Below are 17,734 nucleotides of genomic sequence, written 5' to 3'. Positions count from 1 at the left end.
CTCGGCAGAATAAATGTATCACAACTGAAATGGCAATTACTTTTTCATCCTATTCATATTATTGATTTTAACCGATTATGTAGCACGCATTATGTCTTTGACCAGTTTGAGACCTTCATCTATCATTCACAAGGTAGATTCAGGTTAACCACTTTGATGGGGTTGATTTTTGACTGCAGTTATGTTTCCGTCTAGCACTGCACTTCCTGCCCAACAGATATTCATTCAGAGTTAAGAGTCAGCAAATGTAGTGAAGTCGCCATTTCTACGCTAAATTGAGATTAACCTCTCGTGATAGAGACAAGTCCGAAACCGATCATGGATACAATGAACTTGATGGATAAAATCAAAGATATTAAATCCAGCATTCCAGATAAAAACCACGTTTTTGTTTTTGCATAATTTACTGTTAAGAAAATCTCTTTCCGGGGGCCCAAAAATTTTCTTTAAAATCGTTCAGATTTTCGAATTTTTCACTTTTTACAGGAAATATCTGTCCGATACACAGGAACTAAAACAAAATAAATAAAATTTGGAGTAAGCCCAAATTTGGATATTTCGTTTAGGTGTCAACAAGAGGACGTTATAAAGTAAAGTAATCGCCTATTTTTTCAGGCGGGGCTTAACGTCCAACTACCATTTACTAGGTGTCGTGGACGGAGGCGAATAACAAACGTACTTTAGTATTTCTCATTTAACCATTAAATAAAATCCAAGGTCAAGACCGGAATCGAACCCAGTACCACAATGCTTATTAGCTTTGCAGGTTTCGCCTCTTAACCCGCTCGGCTACCGTGGCTAGAGGACGCTACAATAAGGTTTTGGTAAAAAAACCTCAAAAATGCATCAATTTTTCATTTTTTCTGTATTTTCTTAAAAACGGTTCGAAGCTTTTCTTTCAACTTAGTGTTCTAATTTGAAAAATCTGTAATGACGGAAAATTAATGACTTTATTTTAATTTTTAGCTTAAGTTATTTTTAACCCTTTTTTATTATACCCAGCGGTATAGATATACCTGTCCCAAGAAGAGAGGATCCTCACGCCGTGCAGAAGGGCAGAGGATTATAGCTACACCTTTACCAACCATCTTGTATTCCCCAACCTTCACTTTCTGTCATCGTTTCAGCCAAACTACCCAAAGGATAGAATGCTTCTCAGTAGGCAGGAGGGGCCGCCGGCAACGGCGACACTCTGGTGTGGTTTGGATGGCATTTGCATGTTAATGAAAGTCACAGACTGTCATTAATAACTCCAGGGCTATCCCTCTAAAAGGTGGATTGTGGGGATGGTATATTCAGGGGGTGAGGAATGGGAAAAAGTCATTTGGAGGGCGGCGGTATGGCCGGCTCCGGAGGCGGCTTTGAAGGTGGTTAGACCTCTCATTCACTCACTCTCTCGTCCATTCTATAACCCTCGGTACAGGCTTCCTTCCAGTTGGCCACTAGGTTGCTGAAGTCTGTTCGAATTACTGAGAGTTCTACCCTCATCTTTTAACACCTCTTTCTGGGGGTGCAAAAAAAGGTTTAGATGAAGCTTTAGCTAGCTTATAATCCACCTGAAGCCCGTCTCGTCCATGAGGGTTTCTCAACGGCTTCCTTTACAGCTGAGAGCTATTCCAACATTTCTCTATTTCTGATAATTATTCTTTTAATAGTAATTTGAATTTCTAAAACCGTACCATTTATTCATATATTTAAATTTCATTCGAGGGAGACGATTTAAACTGATTCTCGTTTCTTCTTTTACGCTACACCATATGAATAGACGTCACCTCCTCATATATCGCTTACTGTTAAACATATTTAATCTTCTTCGGCTAGATGGTTATTCCTTCTTCCACCAGTATGAAGATGAGTGCTGCCATTTGTGTAATGGCTTAATAATCGACCGAATACATCACTTCTTTGCCATCTGTCCCAGATTGGGTGAAATAATGTTGAAATATTTTGGAAATTACGAATTATCAGGAATGGATGTTGTTAATGTTTTGAATGGAAGTGATAAGCATCTTTTGCACTTTCTTTTGTAAAAATTTATGCAATTACGAGGGTTGGCTGAAAAGTAATGCACACATGCTTGCAGAGCGCGAACAAAGAGCTTCAAAAAGTGCGCGAAGTGGCATTTGGAAGTCACATTTCCCCTTATTACGTAGGCGCAGTTTGGACTCGCTGCGTTCAGCCAGTGTATTTTTAGACGCCGAAGTATGGACCCGAGTACTGGTGCTACCACTGCGAGATAAACAGCGTGCTGTTATCGACTTTCTTTTGAATATTGTGACAGTGGACGAATCATAGGTCCATCATTACGACCCAGAAGAGAAAAGGCAGAGCACGAAATATCGACATGCGTCTTCTCCTCGGACGTAAAAGTTCAAAACACAACCGTCCGCAGAAAAAAAAAAAATTCTCCTGACTGTGTTTTGGGATGCTCACCAAGTTTATGTAACCGATTTTCCTGGATCCAGGGGCAACGGTAAATTCTTCTCAGTACATACAGACTCTAAGAAACCTCCGTCGTCGAGTTTGTCATGTTAGAGCCAGCTTGGCATCAATAATCTTGCAACATGACAACGCTCGTCCACACACCTCGCGCGAAACTGCAGAGACTCTGGAAATATTGAAGTTTGAATTAATCCCACATCCTCCTTATTCCCCGTATCTTGTTTCCACCACTCAAGAGAGACCTCAAGGGTAATCACTACGCCTCAGACGATGTGGTGAAGGCAGCTGTCATTTCCTGAATTCAAGAAAAGTCAAAAGAATCTTCAGTGACGGAATGGGAAAACTTGTTTCACGTTGACTACATTGAAAAGTAATACATAATTGTGAAGCTTAAGAATTGTACTTTAATATACTTTCTGTCCGAACTTGATAACTCTTTTCTTTCCCCCTCTCCTAGCATGTGTGCATTACTTTTCAGCCAACCCTCGTATTTATAAATATCTTGAAAAAAGACATTATAGCTATAGTAAATCTGGAAACTAATACGTTTTTTAACTCAGTTTGTTTAAGATTATTTGGTAACATTATCCATTCTTTTAGTAGATTTCTTAATATTAGTTTATAGAGGAATTTTGAGTTCTTTCTTTTTCTTCCTTTTGGCTTTTTCTTACTTAGTTCTGTACTTTCAAACTGTACATAATGGAATCACAGGGGTTGTGTTTATTTCATCAATAATTTGGTATTATTTCTTAACATGACTCCACCGACGGTCTGTGACCATGGTGATGGTATTGTTTATAATTGTAGAAGAATAAATTTTGTAATATAATTAAGACTAAAAAATAAAATGTGTCTGTGCCAATTTGACAACCTTTTGTGCAAACTTTATTAAGTTTTCGTTTTATAGTTAAAACAACGTGTTCAGAAGGTTAAATAAATAATTTGAAAAAGTTTCAAACCAGGTGTCCATCAAAGTTGAAATTAAAGTAGCAACTGTTACCTTTAGGTAATTAAAACGCCTCAAAAATAAAACTAAAAAAAATCACAGTTAATACCCATGGTTTATGGTTATAACTTGACATTAAATAGATCAATATTTTGTTTAGTCTGGGTTATTTTAACGGGACATTGTCTTTTAAAAGCTGACATATGGGATACCACCTGTTGCAGAGGAGTCTAATTCATTGGATGAAACTATCTGCTCTCCCTTTATAAATGCTAGGAGCCTGTCACTATTTCACTTTACTTTTTTCTTTCTTTTATCTCAACAGAAGGAAAATAAAAAGGTTTTGATTGTACCTTCGGTTGAAACTTCTCACGCAGATTGTATGATACCGGGGAATACAAGTTTATAGTACTTAGATTTCAACCATTGTTTGAATAAAACGACATAATAAACTGCATTCACTTTCTCTTCGGTTGCAATAAATACTGATGCACAGCGGTAATTGTTAACCTAAAGAAATTATTTCTGCTCCCTAACAGGGATATGCTAATTTCAATTTCAACTGAGTTATTTTCTTTTAATTTAACCATGGGCTCGGATGTCACTCGATAATATACGAGGGTCGTTTGAAAAGTCCGTGCAAAGTCAGAGAGATAGCACTACTGGCGCGTATCGAGGTTATGTTTAGTTAGCAGCATCTCTTGGAAGAACACACACCAAGTTTCAGCCAGATCGGTCTATTTCTTTGTGTTTGGCATTCGTTTGAATCGAGGAAGTCGAGTGATTTTCAAAAAATGGACGAAAAAGAATTTCGTGTGTTGATTAAACACTACTTTATGAAAGGCAAAACACCTCAGGAGACTGTTACACAGTTAGTTATAAAGGAGGATTTGCCCTATATTTTAAAGAAAATTATTCCTTGCGAATCCCAAAAGACAGTCGCCATAATCTTTCCGGCCGAAGGAACGGTCTTCGCCTTTTTTGGCGCAGATTCCCCCTTGGTAACCCATTGTTTAGATTGTTCTTTGGTCTCAGGAGTGTAGTGATGTATCCATGTTTCATCCACAGTGACGAAACGACGCTTAAAGTCCTGCGGATTCTTCTGGAACAGCTGCAAACCGTCCTTGCAACACTTCACACGATTTCGTTTTTGGTCAAGCGTGAGCAATCGCGGCACCCATCTTGCGGATAGCTTTGTCATGTCCAAATGTTGATGCAAAATATTATGTGCCCGTTCATTCGAGATGCCCACAGCACTAGCAATCTCACGCACCTTCACTCGAGTTGTTTTATTTGACCAATTCCTCGCAAATCTTCCATCCTAAGTTTAACAATTTACGGTCACGAAACCAATATATTGATATTTTTAGCGTTATTCCTAAAAAATATACTCAAGTTTTCTGGCGAATCCCTTGAAAAGTTAGAAATATTACCGTAAAATAACTTATCAAATTAATTAACCATTTAAAGAAGAAAATTTCATCCCATAACATCTAATAAAACTTGCTTCAAATGAGTAAATTGTTTTAACAATAGAAGACTAAATATAATTACTTTAATAAAAGATTTAATATTTGTAAAAATAACTTTGTAATTAAGTTAATTTGTAAATAAAGACTATGTGTGAAGTTTGTACGTGTGTATTCACAGGAGTTACACTAGTGTAAATAATTACAAGTTAACTATTTCGTCGGGTCATTACACTTCTTTTTTTTTTAATAAAAGACTGTAATTGTTTTTTTATTATTGTAGGGTCTAGTTTTTCCTACGGTCATTTTAAGCTCTGATTGAAACGGAAAAAATTACAAGGGGGGACAAAAATCTACAATTTAGAGCGTTTATCTGAATAATCTAAGAGTTAAGGCACTTCTTTTTTACTTTTTTTTATATTTAATTGTTCCTACATGTGTAATTGTATATTCAATTTTGTCTCCCATCATCCGTGGGAAATGCTAATAAAACTATAGTTTTTGTAGGAGTAGACTTACTAGGGAACTTTTTGTCACCAAGTACGAAAATTTAGAAAACTAAACTAAAAAATTTGACTTCACTTCATTGAGTACCATTTTGTTCATGAGCTGTTGGCCAATTTTTTGCTGCATGCTACTCAGAATGTGGGATAAATAGCTCTCTTGTTCGTCCACAGTCAGATCTTGAGTAACTGTCAAATCCTCCTTCGGAAGTCTTCATTTACTTTAAATCTTGCATCTTTAAGTATCAGTAAGTTCTTTCGTCGTTTTATCGTTCAACTTCTTATGGCAAAATAAGTTTATTTTACATTCTTTGATTGGCTCTTATGTATACAGGGTGTCCCAAGCTATATGGATAACGACTTTTACTCGGAAACTAAGATAGTTAGGAAAAAAACTAAAAAATACGTGTTCCCTTAAAAATACGCCCCCCCCCCGTGTCGATATAACACCATCAGGCAAGTGAAGAGATATCTCGATAGGAAATTTGATGGGCGTGTTATATCGACACGGGGAACGATTCAGTGGCCACCTCGTTCACCGGAATTGACACCTATGGACTATTTGGGGATACTGAAAAACAAGGTGATTATTCATAACTTTATTTCTGTATTTTCTTATTTCTGCTTATCTAAAAGCATTTCTAAATCTAGGTGTATCAGAATCAAGCCGGGATTGCATCTATAGACGAACTAAAGCAGAGAATAATAGATGCCTGTAACTCAGTTAAAGCCGAATCTATTTCTTTGGCAGTAAAGGACAATTGGCAGGAAAGAGCATGTCTATGCATCTCTAATGAAGGAGGCCATTTAGAGCATGATCTGTAATATTATTGAGGAGTAAAATTTATAATAAAATAGTACTTTTCTTCTTATTCAATCAAAAAACCGTTATAATATTATCATTTTGAAATTTCTTATAAGAATCATGTTTTCATTCATAACTTCTAAAATATCGCTCACAGAAAAAAACCGTTCAAGTAAATTTTTCTTTAAAAAAAATAGAGGAATCTATTTCTGAAATAAAAACCGCACCCTTCCCATTTGAAAAGATGAAGTTGGTGCCTGTATCTCGCTTCTGGAAGCACCGAAAAAAATTTACAAAGTAAATTTGGATTCCTAACAAAAAAACTAAGGGAACACGTATTTTTTAGTTGTTTTTCTAGCTATCTTAGTTTCCGAGAAAAAGTCGTTATCCATATAGCTTGGGACACCCTGTATATATATATTTTTTCTCACAAATTATTGTATCATTCGAAAAGCGGCCTCATTCTCAGGTTGCCGGGAAGAGTTCTAGAAGATAGATTTTGAACTAGAGGAAGGATTTGCGTTTGCCTGCAGTTAGAAGTGGAGTTTCCTGTATTGGCTTTTGGCGATATTGGATGATAAATGTTAAGATCAGTGTGTGTAGTTTGATTAGAAACTTAAAAAGGGGTGTTTTCATTGTGGATCGAAGTATCTTAGATTGTCAAGATGGAATTTTATTCTTTTATAGTCAAGAAAACCGTTTAGATCTATCGTCTAAGAGTTTTTTGAGTTGTCGTTGAGTTGAGTTTAAAGTCTAGCGCAACCTGATGATTTTTTTGGGGGGTTATCAAAAGTTTTCCGTCTCTCGAACAAGACTTACACAAACAGGTAATCGGCATATTGAGCCTAAAAATAGAAAGATGAGCCCAGACTTTGTCATTCATAAGTTTTATACAACGGTATAGTTCACCACATCTTATTCAGACTGAGGTTTTAACTTCTCAGAAAAGGAATGAATGGATTTTGGTCAGTCCAAAAATACCTCTTCTTTTTTTCAAAAAACAAAAGTTACAGTCGTAAATTCAGTAGTAATAAACAGAGATCGTACTTGTTTATTACTAACGTAAAATTAAGTGATTTATTACGTCTTTAAAAAAGTAAAACTTTAAGAAAATAAAGAACCAACCAAAGCAGGCTTTAATTTGTTTAACAAGTTGTTGCCTATCACTTTTTTTAGTAATAAAAACACTAGCCAGCCTAGATAACATCGGTGAATTAATAATTATAATAAAAACAATTCTTCTCCACCATTATTTTTCCCTTTACCAAAAAAGAATCCGTGATTAAGGCCAATATCGAGAAGGAATAACTAGGTGCAGTATTTATTGTTCTTTTGCGTCAGCCTTAAAGCCTAAAAAAAAATAAAAGTGGGTAACGCCTAATTTCTCAGGAAGTGATAATAATCAGTGACTCACCACCTTCCGTTTTTCCTTTTAGGATTAAGTTATTAAGGATTTTAATAGGGTTATCAACAAAATAGAAAAAAAAAAAGTTAATTATAAACCTGTGTTCTCAGTATCAGCTTATCTAAAAGGGGGGAAAAACAAGAATATTGCGATGATGAAGACGGTAAAGTGAAGCGTGAGTACGATGGCGTCTAGCCAGGATGTCGCCTCTGGATAGCCATTTATCCTTTAACATAATCAAAATCAATAACAAGAACTAGCTGGACTTTTAATGCTCCAAAAAAGAAAGAAAGACAACAGCGGAAGATGGATCTTATTACATTATTTAATCCAAAAAAGTTCTGGAGGAAGTGTGTGCCAACAACTTTTTAATACCCAAATTGTTCATTCAATGAGAAAATTTAATTCAAAAAAATCAAGTAAAAGTTAAGTAATCGCCCATTTTTTTTTCAGGCGAAGGGTTAACGTGTTACGCCTCTCTGGGCCACAGTGGTGCCGCTAGCTTCAGTGGAGAAGGGGTGGGCCTGAAGGAAAGGAAAACACACTAAAACAAAATATTGGACGCCACGTCGTTTTATAATAAAAAAGAATTTTTTAATAATAATAATAAAAAGAGGAAACGGGAAAACCCTAGAAGGGGATGAACGACGAAACCCCAAATAACATATATGGAAAGGACAAGGGCCGGAAACTGGGTAATGTGGGTATCGGAAAGGAAGATAACAAGTGAAAAGAAAGGAAAAAGGAAATGATTTAGGAACTAACAGAATAATAATAGAAGGTAGTGTAATAAAAATTTATATCAATAAAAAAAAATAAATAATAATAAAAAAAAATTAAATTAAAATAAATTAATAATTTAATCGGAGAAAAAAAAAAAAAAAAAGTCGGATCTGGCTGGGATCGAACACTGGTTTCAATCACCGGAGTTAAGTGTGCTATACACTCGGCTACTCTGACTTGCTGGTTAATCTAGTTAAGAAGATTGTCTTCACTTCTGACTCCTTTACAACTGAAACAAAGCATGGTTTCTAGGGGTAGGATTTTTTTTTTGGGTCTTATTAAAATTAAACAAAATACGTATAAACATAAACAAAATTTATTAGTTTTCCTTTAACATAAAAAAAACGAAATTCTCTTTACAACAAAAAAACTGCCTAACCAGAAAAGAAAATAATCAACCTAACTCAATTAATCTCTATCTCGAAATTTATTTACAATTAAATTCCTTACCCCTAAAACAAATAATTACAGTTATACTTAAGTGGCCACATAAACCCAAGGATTAGTAAGTAATTAAAATAAAATAAAATAACTTCGTGGGGCCGGGTCGGCACCGAATTTAGTTTGTTAGTCTTTTTTTCCACAAACAAAAGCACCTGTTGTTGGTCTGGACTCGCTGCTCCTCTTAAACCCCTTTCGGGTATTCCTTCAGTTTTCCTTTTTGAAGGACTTTTGAGAAAGTAGCGTGCTAAACAGATAGCAAAATCCACTAATGGTTCAGCCCAACACACTCGCCATACTCCTCTCCATAACCTGCTGCCTCCTTCCACTAGTCTCCGCTGGAAGCGCTGTCTGCTTGCCTCTTCTCTCGTTTCTCTTCTCTCTTCTTTCTTCTTTCTTCTGACCCGGGCCTCTCTTCGAGAATTAGCCGACTAAAAACTATTTCAACGAAAAAACCTAATTCTTAATACAAAAAAAATTTCTTTTTTTTTCCTCAGGTAGCCAGCTTTTCCGTGAAGACACTCTCCTTATAAAATTTTCCAATATCTACCGTTTCGCTATTTTTCTTTGATTTTATTTTAGCTGTTATAAATCTTATAAATATTATAAATATTGACACCGTAATAAACGTCTAATTACCAATTAGGTGTCGTGGACTGGGGCGGAAGCTTATACTTTACTATAAACAATTTTTTCTAACAAATAAAAAGTAGTAATACGCTGGATTCGAACCGGTGATCTCCCACAGACAAAGTCACGCTCTTAACCACAAGACCAATACCTTCCCCTAAAAAAATCAAGTAAGAATAAAAAAAGTACCAAGGAGATACTCAAAAATGCTTTTATAATTAGGAATTCTTTCGGATTTTAGGCCGTAAAATAAACCCTGCAAATAAACAAGAAAAGAGACGTGCAAAATCACTCCATTTTGGGAACGCCTAAGTATCTAGGATCTTCTGCAAAACAGCAGCGGAAATGAAGGGCTTAATCATAAACTAAGAAAAGACCACGCACGGATAAGGAAGACATCGTATCTACCAGCATAAGTTCATGTCGTTTTGAAGAGGTTACATAGTTCTCTTAACCTGATCTCAATCAATGAAACTTCTGCCGAAATTTTACTTAGAATAATAGCAGCAGCCAATAGATGTTATTTCAGTTTGAAGAATCATACATTAAGCAACTTTATCAGTAAACAAACGATATCCCAGCTCTCCGTGGCACTGATCGGCCCAGTACTGACTAAAGCTTATCAGATGTGTTAAACAAAAAGCTTCTTCACAAAATATTCGGTTCAGGGAAGAGTCTGGCTCACGAACTAGAAGAAACTCAGCCAAATCGGATGTTGTCAGTCTGGGCTGGGCTACCTTGCCAGAACGAGGAAAGCCTGAGACTCCGAGGAAACTTTTAGATAGGATAGTCCATCATAACAGAAAAGCCGGTAGACCGAGGTTGGTAGTGTTAGATTAGATTAGATTCGACTAGGGCGGCCTCAAGGCCTACGCCACTGCGACCCCTTTGGATCAATTGTGGCTCCCCTCACTCTGAAGCTCACCTTCCAGACCCGTCCTTTTAATCAGACTCTTAATTCTTGGGTAAAGCTCACCAGGCCTTGGTTTTTTTCCTCCCCGAGAAGTAACATCCTTAACCACACGAGTCCCTCTCACACTGACACAACACCGCCGTTTCCTCTTCTTCACCTACAGAGGCTTATCATCTGCCAGGCCCATGCAATGCAAGTGTTTTCTGAGCCTGCAGTAGCCGGTTAATAGGCCTACAATTATCCAAATAGCCCCACGGCCTTGATGGATTAATTCTGCAGTCAGCCTTGGCGAATAGCCCGTGATGAAGGTTAATAGGGTTGCGGCCAATGCAAGTAACCTGTTGGGAGTTACGAAGTGGCTATGAAGAATAGATCAGAATGGCGGGAGGCTAATTGGAGTGGTTAGACACCAACAGCGAGTTGGAACACCAATCAGGAACTCAGGTAGATATTGAAACCAAAAAAATACTATTACTCATTAATGATACTTTCATCCCATTAATCGATATACTACAAACATCGATAACATACAATATTTCTTTGCAACGATTACTCTGTATTTTATGCTAAAATTTTATAAGTGAACATTTAAAACTTAATTCAGAGCTTTAATTTTTCATTAAGAAATAAAATTGGTGAACTTATATTAAAATTTGTCATAAAAAATAAGATTTCCAGGGTTCATTTTTGAATATTTTTAATGTCACACTCTATTAATAAAATAAAAGAAGATTTTTCAAGGGAGAACAAAAAGAAGCAAACTGTTGTGTATCATTAAGATCAAAATGTTAATAAGACCGTAACAATGCTTACGTACAAAAACTAATGCCTTCAAAATTTGGAAGTAGAGAAATTTCACCATGGATTCCAACAACACACAATTATAAATTCACCATTTCAAAAAGAACAAATAACTTGTTAGTAGAACAGAACCTAACATTTTATATAATACATCAACAAAGTGATTGGTAATAAAAATTGTGGATTTTCGCGTTTTCGTGCAATACAAGAACTAGAAAGGTTACTTACCCCTGGAGTGCTAGCTTGAGGCCCAAACGGATATGTAGTCCAGGTTAGACTAGCCTCCTTGGAGGTGTCCAATAGAACAACTGAAACAAAACAAAACAGAAAAATTAATAATCTTAAACAGTTAAGATCAATTCTTGCAGTCTGCTAACATTTTTTCTGCAACTACCATATCAAGAGGAACAGAAAGATTATTTGAGAACGGGGAGTTGTGTGGCACTTCTTAACTTACGTGTACAAATTTCGGTTTTTTAGATTTCAGAAGTTTGTGCAACCTGATTAAGCTGGATCTTTTAGAAAGAGAATGTTAAGCAAGGTTCTGGTTAATAGCACAATATTCGCGACAAAACTGTAGATCAAATTGTGCAATTTAAAAGCTATAAACACCATCTGCATTTTTCGTAAAATTTAGTTCATATGAAAAAAAAGGAAGAGAGAAATAATAATAATAAAATGACTTCCTAAGTACTACTTCCCATCGATAATAGACATATCGCGTGAGAGCATCGATTGGTAACGGGTTACCGGCAGCATGCACGTACTGCTACCAAGTGGTAATGTCTGCTATAAATACAACTGTCCTACCGGACAGTTTTAAAAAGGGTCGGATATTATGCACAACTAAATGTACGTAACGATAAAAGAAATATTGGGACAATATTTAATAAGAAAACTGATAATTATGCAATATGATTAATCAAGGTGGAAAATTAAATTTACTAAAAATAATATGATGTCGAAAAGTACTTGGTGTGTTACTAAAATTATAAGCTTGAACAGTTTTAAGATTTGAAGAAATCGAATTGTGGTTTCCGGTTTCTTTCATAACTTTTTATACTCTTTAAAACTGTGTACATGAAAATTGGGGTCAACTGCTAACCCTTTACTTTTGGTCGCGCGTCAGCCGCGTATGCGGGCAGGAATCCTAAAATCAAGTCACATATTCTGAAACTAGAGGTGACGGGCAACAAATTTTTCTTCTACCATTTTTTTGCTCAGATTAACCGTTTGAGCATGAAATGCATTTGAGTCGTCTTAAAAGGAACACCCTGTATAAATAAAAATGGCTTGGAAAGATTTGAATGAGGGCCATCCAACGATAAACCATCATGAGTCGGCTAACACAGGATGCTGTTGAAGTGAATTCGAAGGATGCCCTTTTCTATCAGGCCATTTCCATCAAGAGCCATCGGCGCTTCAGTCTTCGGCGAGGATTTGAGGAAAGAGTAGTTTGGGATAGATGGTTTATGAGCGGGTTGAAGTGTTGGGAAAGTTTGGGAATGAAATTTGGTGTAACGGAATTTTGGCTAAGTCAAGGACAAAAGGGATTTTTAGTTCAGTGTGGATAGTATGTAGAAAGGAGCTTTAAAGATTGTGCTTAGGATTTTCGATTGAAGGGATTGGGATACGGTTGAGATTAGAACGCTTTGCAGTACCGTATAGTTCAAATTCTTATGTCCAGATTGGGGACTAGTAGAGCTGTGTAGAGTTTCTTTTTGTTCGTAAGAGACCATTTGGAGCGTTTGTCGAGGGATCTTTTGGTAAGTACAGTTCCTGTCGCTTGACTAGGCTATGGGGGTTTCACGTAAGGCATTTGTCGAGATAAAATCCAAGATATCGCACCTTATCATTTTATTTAAGTGAAATATTCAAAGCCAGGATAGCCGAGCGGTTAAGAGACTGGTGGGTTCGATTCCCGGTCTCTGAGGCCTTGGTTTTCTTTATTTAATGGTTAATATGAGAAATTTGGTAGTAAAGTATGTTTGCAAGTGACCACCTCTTTTCACGACACCTAATTTGGCAGACGGACGTAAATACGGCATTAAAAATATATTTGAAAAAATAGCAAAGAAAAAGTCCATATGATTGTTGCTTCTCCCACATTATGCAGCAGAATTGATAATGAATTAAACAAACAAAATGTATTCGTCCCTGTTTTCGCTAAAAAGAGAGAAATGTAGATAAAGAAATCATGGTGTATGACCATTCTAGAGCAGAGTTCATGAATAAATCGAACTTTTATTCAGAAATGAAGCGCATTTTCTTCAACCAACTACAAAGTACGAGTCTGATGATGAAAAATTTAAGATAAATCTATGAAGAACACAAATTTCAAATGTTTATGCCTTCTCCCTTCTTCATGCGTTATGTGCGCGGTTTGTAAACATAAAAAAGTAAAAATAAAGATTGATAAGAAAAAACAAAAAATCTTCGTTACTTTATTACTAGCAGCTGAACAATAAATCCATGGAAGATACCAACTAGAACAAATAATGTTTTTGATAAGATCTTTAAGGTCACATCTTTATGGTCTTAAAGGAAATGTTGAAAGAGTCTACTTGACCATCTTTACAAATAGTTCGTACTGGTTTTCTATGTACGTCTTTTTTTTTGCTTTGTTTTCTGTTTTTTTTTAAAAAAAAGAATCTTCATGTGCTTCTTGTTTGTTATGCTTGTAACATAGTAATGTTAATCTTTTATTACTAAGTTCTATCATGTACAATTGTGTTTCTGTTAAAAGTAAATTGTTTTAAAAGTAAGCGAAATGTTGAACTAAATACCTTTTCAGATAAATATGGTCAGAGACTAAAGAAAAAACAAGACTTTCATTTTACCTGATCTTACTTTGTAACAAGTAAGATCTATTTTCTTCATATGTTATTAATTATTACCGTGAAGATGTAAAACTAGTTGGGAAACTTAATCATGATCGTTGGTAGAAGTTACAAGCTGTTTGCCTTTTTTATATTTTTTCATCCACTTTTGTTTTCTTGTTAAAACTAAATCATTATTCTGAAGTCATTGCGCTTCAGAAAAATCTAGCAATTCTTTACTTTCCATTTATTTAATGGTAAAAGGAAGTTGCATGGTGACGTCACCGGAAGAAGAAAGAAGAAGTCAAGGAAGAAGAACACACCAATCTTTGATGTCCAAAGAGGATATAACATATATATATATTTTTTTTTTAAAGCACTGAAAATGGCCTCTACGTCGAAAGCTTGGCAAAAAAAAAAAGATTAAAAAATTATGCCTGAAATAGGGAATAATCTTTCTCCCTTTTTTGATGAATAAAATTAGCCACCAAAAATTATGAACAATAGTTCTTCTCAAAGAAAATTCTAGACGCCATTTATGAGAAAATCCCTCCAAAAAAAAAGAAAAAATTGGAAATCTATTCGTGAAAATGATACCGACAAAAATGGGCCGAGTTTGGGGGAAAAAAAATAACACTTACTTGTAGTATCCTTTATTAGGACTTGAATCAGTCTTTCTTAAAAGTGGGCGAAAACGCCCCCATCTGGGCGGTAAAGAGCCCAGAGGAAATTGGGGGAGGTATTTCAGTGGTTTTGGGGGGGCGATTGCTGTTTCGTGTTTTTCAAATTTTTTTAAATTAAAATCAAAACCTGCCTACTAACACTGCATCGATTATTTCCTTGTTTCGTTAATTTTGGGCTACAAAAACCAATCCCACAATTGTACCCCTAAATTGTGGTCAACGATTTCTTGATAGCATACCCATCGTCGTATTTGTGTGAACGTGGATTTAGTGCTGTATCAACGCTGCTAACTAGAAACAGAAATCGTTTGCATGTTACCGAACGCGGTAACTTACGGCTGTTTTTTTTTTTTGCAGTAAATTCGAGCCTTACATTAACCAAACTTGTTAAAAATCATTAGATTCATCATTTCACATTAGATTAGTTTTAAAATTTAAATTGAAATGTTTGTTTTAATTTGAAATAAAGTTTTAATTTTTAATTTATTTTGTAATTTACAATCTGTATAAATATAGTATATACAATAAGTAAATAGGAGGTGAATGAGATGAACTGTTGCGGGAGGAGAGCAGGAGGAGAGAAGCTACCCAGCGGTAGCATTCTCTAGATGAGATAGGGGGAATGTGAAGAGGAGAATATGAGTAGGAGAGAGGAGAGATCTAGTTCTTCAAATCTCAAGGAAGTCGCGGGGCCACTGGCGATTCAGTCGTCGAGGAGTATTGTTAGGGATGTCAGAGGAGGCGATAGACAGTACAAGAGGATTTGAGCAAGTAGAGAGAGCAGTATGGAACTTTTGATATTTCGTCTTGGCGTTTAGGTCTATGAAGGGAATGTTGAGGTCGTGGTGAAGAGTGAGGTTAGTCACCGTAGAAAGGTGCGTCAGCTATCTGTCGGAGGAGTTTTGACTGAAATGTCTTGTACAGTCCGTGAAAAGTTTTTCTAATTATTATTTACAAAAGTTTCCTTTTATTGCTCTCAATAGTACAGTCTCATTTAAAATGTAAGATGGAACCTCAGAAACAGGTTAAGACTCATATGGCACGCTATAATTACATTGAAGTAATGATTGCGATTGTTATTTTTAAGATCTTTTAAGAGTTTTTGGGGACGCTACAAAATATTTGATTCTCAAAATGGGCGGTAGACGGAAATAAGTTTGGAAACCTCTGTCTTAAGCTAAATATAAAATTAGAACACGTACACTCCAAAACCATTTAGGCAAAACCGAATTTTTAGGACTCCCAGGAGATTTACAAGAAAGAAGTAAAGAGAAGGTTAATATTGGAGAAACAAAAAAATTAAAAAAAAAAGTCAGCTGTAAAAACAACAGCCATCAGGTTATAGAAATAGAAGAATATTCACAATGAGTAAAAATATTCAACAAAAAAAAATAATAAAAAGATATTTTTGGCAACAATGAATGTGTGGGCCCCTGAAACGAACAAAAAACAAATAAAAGGACAAAGTATTTTTTGTTTTAGAGGAAAGATCCTGAGGGAATGTTAAAAAAAAAAAATTCTGATTGCTCAAATGGGACACAGATATCCCAAAAGAGGCATGTTAGTTGTGGATCTAGAACTGAACTTTTTTTATAATTTTTTTTCTACAATTTTAATTTAATTTTGTCACAGCCATCTGAATAAGAAATATGTTTGAATACATTCATATAAATATAATATTTGTTTTTGTGAGCGTGTGACAGGCACAGACTGGAAACTATCCTTTCACAAACATGGCGAATTTACACTTTGTGCCAGTATATCAAAAAGCCGCCTACGCTGAACGTTAACCGCCGCATTGCCGCGCTCAAAGTTGCCCGCCCCATTCCAGGCAAGCCGTTTGTATGTTAGTTCGCTCGCTGCTGCTTAGTGAACGCGCGGGGGAGGGATATGCAATTCTGCACGATTCCCTCTCACCCACTTATACCGCAGCATAAATATATTTACTATTTTACTTGATGCTATTTACTTTATATGTACATAAAAGACGACAGAATAACCAAACAACTAACAAGGCTTTAATACAAGCCAACTCTTTTGGCTTCTTTTGCAATTTTAATGCCTGATAAATCTTGCCTTGAAAACTTTGAAATTCTAAAATATTTCACAAGATTATGTCAAGTAGTTACTAGTTTACTAATGGAGATTATTTCTATGGCTACTTCTCGAGTGTGAGGTTTCAAAATAAAATAATGATACAGTCTCTCAAACAGAAACTAGCGATTCACATTATATTCTCTAACGTGATACAAAATACAGAATATAGTTTCTAAGGTACTCAGTTCTGTCTCACCACAATTCTGCAAGATCAAATTTTCGTCGTAAGCAACAATTTGCTCCGTATTTGAAACCGTAGGTTTCAGTTTGTTCTGGTCCATAGTTTCTGGTACAACATCTACAGCAACTTTATTTTTAATAATATATGAAATTATGTGAACCAAATTTAGTGGAAATCGGTACAATGTGAGCCTAATTACACACTCAATGTGTTATACTATACAAGATAAACGAGGTGTGGCTATCAAATAACGAGACTGATGCTGCTACAGAAGAACTAGGCATGCGCCAAATCTTAACGACAGCGTAAAGCCTTCTCTTTCGATTGCAGCGTCTCACGTGTTGGTAGAGAAATCAGTCTGACTGGAACCGTCGTTTGTGTAAGAGGTGTTAGTTTCGTTTTGCCGAAAACATGATACTACACATGTAGTAAAGCAACGAATTGTCGTGAAATTTCACATCAAAACTTGATAAAACCGCTACTGAAACTTATCTTTTATTAAAAGAAGTTTATAGCGATGAATGTTAATCACATGCGCGAGATTTTGAGTGGTTCAAGCGTTTCCAAGATGGCCGAAAAGACGTCGGAGATGATGACCGCCCGGGGTCGCCCTTCCACGTCCAAAACGGATGAAAATATCAATTATAATTAATCAACATTACTACCGTGAGGTGCTGGCTCAACTTCATGAAAGAGTAAGGGAAAAATCGACCCGATTTGTGTGAAGAACAAGTCATGGGTTCTCCATCAAGACAACGCGCCGGCTCACACTGCATTGTCTGTCCATGACCTTTCTAGTCAAGTACAACATCCCAG

The 17,734-nt window shown here is 35.9% G+C and overlaps 1 protein-coding gene across 11 annotated transcripts in view; it reads right to left on the bottom strand.

The window, feature by feature from the left end:
- Eph (Eph receptor tyrosine kinase) overlaps positions 1-17,734 on the bottom strand; it is a 675,653-nt gene that overhangs the window by 203,867 nt on the left and 454,052 nt on the right. For all 11 annotated transcript variants that reach the window (XR_012461180.1, XM_074137247.1, XM_074137254.1 and 8 more), the window contains one exon: positions 11,367-11,446. Coding sequence is in view for 10 of the 11 variants with exons in the window: in XM_074137247.1 (XP_073993348.1) it covers positions 11,367-11,446 (80 nt within the window). In the remaining variant the exon portion in view is untranslated. The remainder of the gene's footprint in view (positions 1-11,366; positions 11,447-17,734) is intronic.

The sequence above is a fragment of the Rhodnius prolixus genome, unplaced genomic scaffold (genome assembly GCF_049639745.1).
Source record: "Rhodnius prolixus isolate KJV_2025 unplaced genomic scaffold, Rpr scaffold_5, whole genome shotgun sequence".
NCBI classification, from domain to species: Eukaryota; Metazoa; Arthropoda; class Insecta; order Hemiptera; family Reduviidae; genus Rhodnius; species Rhodnius prolixus.
This window is presented reverse-complemented; position numbering and strand designations above follow the sequence as displayed.